This window comes from Populus trichocarpa, chromosome 10, assembly GCF_000002775.5.
Source record: "Populus trichocarpa isolate Nisqually-1 chromosome 10, P.trichocarpa_v4.1, whole genome shotgun sequence".
NCBI lineage: Eukaryota > Viridiplantae > Streptophyta > Magnoliopsida > Malpighiales > Salicaceae > Populus > Populus trichocarpa.
Genome location: NC_037294.2, coordinates 1,724,093 through 1,727,036, shown reverse-complemented (window position 1 = coordinate 1,727,036; position 2,944 = coordinate 1,724,093). Strand labels below are relative to the sequence as shown.

At 36.4% G+C, this 2,944-nt stretch overlaps 1 protein-coding gene across 1 annotated transcript; it reads left to right on the top strand.

Annotated features, from left to right (window-relative positions):
- The first annotated feature begins 273 nt into the window (after positions 1–273).
- Positions 274–579, top strand: LOC127905855 (uncharacterized). Its single transcript, XM_052456451.1, has one exon. It carries the CDS (start codon positions 340–342, stop codon positions 577–579), a length of 240 nt encoding a protein of 79 aa, XP_052312411.1. The 5' UTR covers positions 274–339.
- Positions 580–2,944: the final 2,365 nt, after the last annotated feature.

Below are 2,944 nucleotides of genomic sequence, written 5' to 3'. Positions count from 1 at the left end.
TTTTTACTTTTTTTGTGTTTAAATATGATATTAATAAACTATTGATGATAATCTTTTTTTCATTTTATGATGTTTTTATCGTCAGTAGTGATAAGATGAAGAAAAGCTATTGATTTTTCTCTCAGCAATGGTTTGTTTTATCGTACACAAATGTTGGGTGCTTTTATTTACAAAAAGGAGTACTGTCTAACAATATTCATTTCACAGCTGTTGTCAACCAAACCTTCCCGATCTATATAAAGGTTGGCTTGGCCTCACACATATTAGCCAAGCAAGCAAACCAGCTCGAACTATATACAGCTACTTGTCTTGTGTATTGACTGACAAATTGTAGTTAACATGACACGTCAGGCAGACCGTCTTGCTAAGATTGGGCTGGAGGGCTTTGCAGCCATAGATGAGCACTTCGGCCGGGCCAAGAGGCGGCCACCAGTGCTGAAGGTTCCCAATGCTCATCCGACATATTACTATGCAAACCAAATTCCTGCAACAGAAGTTATCGACAGCATCGAGGCAGCTCAACGCTACAAGGGGAGGGTTTATCTCGATTATCCCAAGGGGAAACCAGTTCCGTTTTAAAGACCTAGTGATTAATCACTTAGCTTTCTTGTATGCATAACCTCCTCTAGTTGTGTTACCTTTAGTCCTGTACGATATTCTCCCTCTGCTAAACGTAGACGAGGAGAGGTTGCTAGAACTCGAGTCAGGAGCTTCTTCTTCCTTCATCAAATAAAATTTCTGTGATTTATATATCATAATTTTCTATTTGGCTGGTCAAGTATGCATTGTCATAAATATCACTCTGCTTCCCTGATTATTACCTTATTCACCTATTACTTAGCATGAAATATTGAAAGATTAATGCAGTCGGAAGCACAACAATATAGCTGCAAGCATGGAAATAAAAAGATGGACTGAAATAAGGTGAAAACACGAAGAATCCTAAGATCAAGTCTACCTCCTAAAGAGGTTAATTTACAATCCCTTTTATAGGAGATCCAATGCTTCGATAACTGACTTAGTGGTTTTGAAAGTTTAATGCAAGCGGAAGCACAACAATATAGCTGCAAGCATAGAAAGACAAAAGATAAACTGAAATAATGTTAAAACACTGAGAATCCTAAAACCTTATTTCTAAAATATTAATTTGATTAAGTTTACCTTCTAAAGAGGTTTACAATCTCTTTCATAGACTAGAAAAATCGGCCAAGATTCGAAACAAAATCAGAATCCCAAAACATAACGGAAAATAACATAAAATTTAAAAATAAACAATAAATCTGTGAATATTAAGGAAAAATAACAAAATTATCCCAAATAATAACTAATTAGCCTACTTTATGGAGATACAATGCTCTGATAACTATTGAGTGGTTTTTAATGGGAAAACGGTTTGTAGAATCTTCTATAAAAATTTAAACCTGATTTAACGGTTAGAACATCTCCTGTTATTATTATTTTAGGCTATTATTCTGGTCTTGCGTGATCATGCTTTCTCTTGGCCTAAACATCTTTCACTAGTACATGAACATATCTGTTAGTAGTCCGTTTAGGGCAAACAAATAATTAATTTGCTGTTCAAATGCTTTGAAGCTCTTCAAGGTGTGATTTCACTGAATAATTTCGAGTTTAGAATTATCACCTCATTTTAGAATTGTCCCGAGCACAAGGATAAAATGATGAGCCATGGGAAGCGTCTCCGATAAAGAAATAATAAACGGAGTTCAAGGTAAAACAATAGCTTAGAAAAAAAAACAGTAGAAATTTACATGATATCTAAGAATATCAGCGATCATGACCATGATTGGATCATTTCTGAGTTCTACAACCAAAATTTCCTTCACATCTCTTTAACTAAGCTGATAGTCGATGAAGATTTAAGGAAAAACATGATTCCCAATCCGAGCCATGTGAGCAAGTGTATCTAGTAAAAATATCTTATCTCCCATGAAAATGATATTAGTAAGCCTCCCTCTGAAGCATTGCTTTACACATATCTTTTACAGAAAAAAGGGAAAAATGGGAAATGCTCCGAGTTATACCTTTTCTTGATCTTTCCCAATCCTTCATTATAAATGGGACCCATCAAAAACATGAGATGTGCTTTAACTTCCTCCATATTTCATCTTAGCCTAGAAGGATAAACAAGAATATTATTGCTTCTGAAACATAACGATTGCAAGCATCGCCTTTCGGTGAACTTTTGATGACATGAAACTGCCACAAATTGGGTCCTATCCGAGAGAGTTTTCTTTTTCTGCTCTGTTATCACACATATACAACTGAAATCTTTAAGTCCTCTTTAGGGTATCCCTGAAAGAAAATGGTCTATCATGCATGGAAAGTCCTGAGGAATCTGAGGCATCACTACCTGAAATTCAACCAACAGAATTGCCGACAAAATTATTGAATGGGCGAGAAGCATTCTACTTGAAGGGAAGAGGCTGAAAGAGAACTTCTATGCTACTAAGTCCATGATTAAACCCCTCGGTTTAGAATACTAGAAAATTGACATGTGTCCAAACTTTTGCATGATGTACTACCTTGAAAATGCTGAGCTAACCGTGTGCATGACATGAGAGCATTCCCGTTACAAACCCAGAACTGGCATGAGAAAGACTCTTATGGCATATAAAAAACTTAGATACTTCCCAATCACACCTAGACTGTAGAGGTTATTCATATCACCAAAGACTACTGAGCACATGATATAGCACCAATCACTTGATGCGGTGGATGGAGTGATGGTGCATCCTTCTGACGGTGAAGCATGGAAACACTTTAACAGTGTGCATTCTTATTTTTCAGCTGAATCAAGGAACGTGCATCTTGGGTTATGTACAGATGGATTCAACCCATTCAGGTCATTTGTTGATCCTTATTCTTGTTGGCCGATTATACTCACGGTTTACAACTTACCACTCTTATGGCAATAGTTGCTCCT

Excerpts from the sequence above, each read along its gene's own strand:
- LOC127905855 (XM_052456451.1), top strand. The coding sequence starts at position 340 with ATGACACGTCAGGCAGACCGTCTTGCTAAGATTGGGCTGGAGGGCTTT.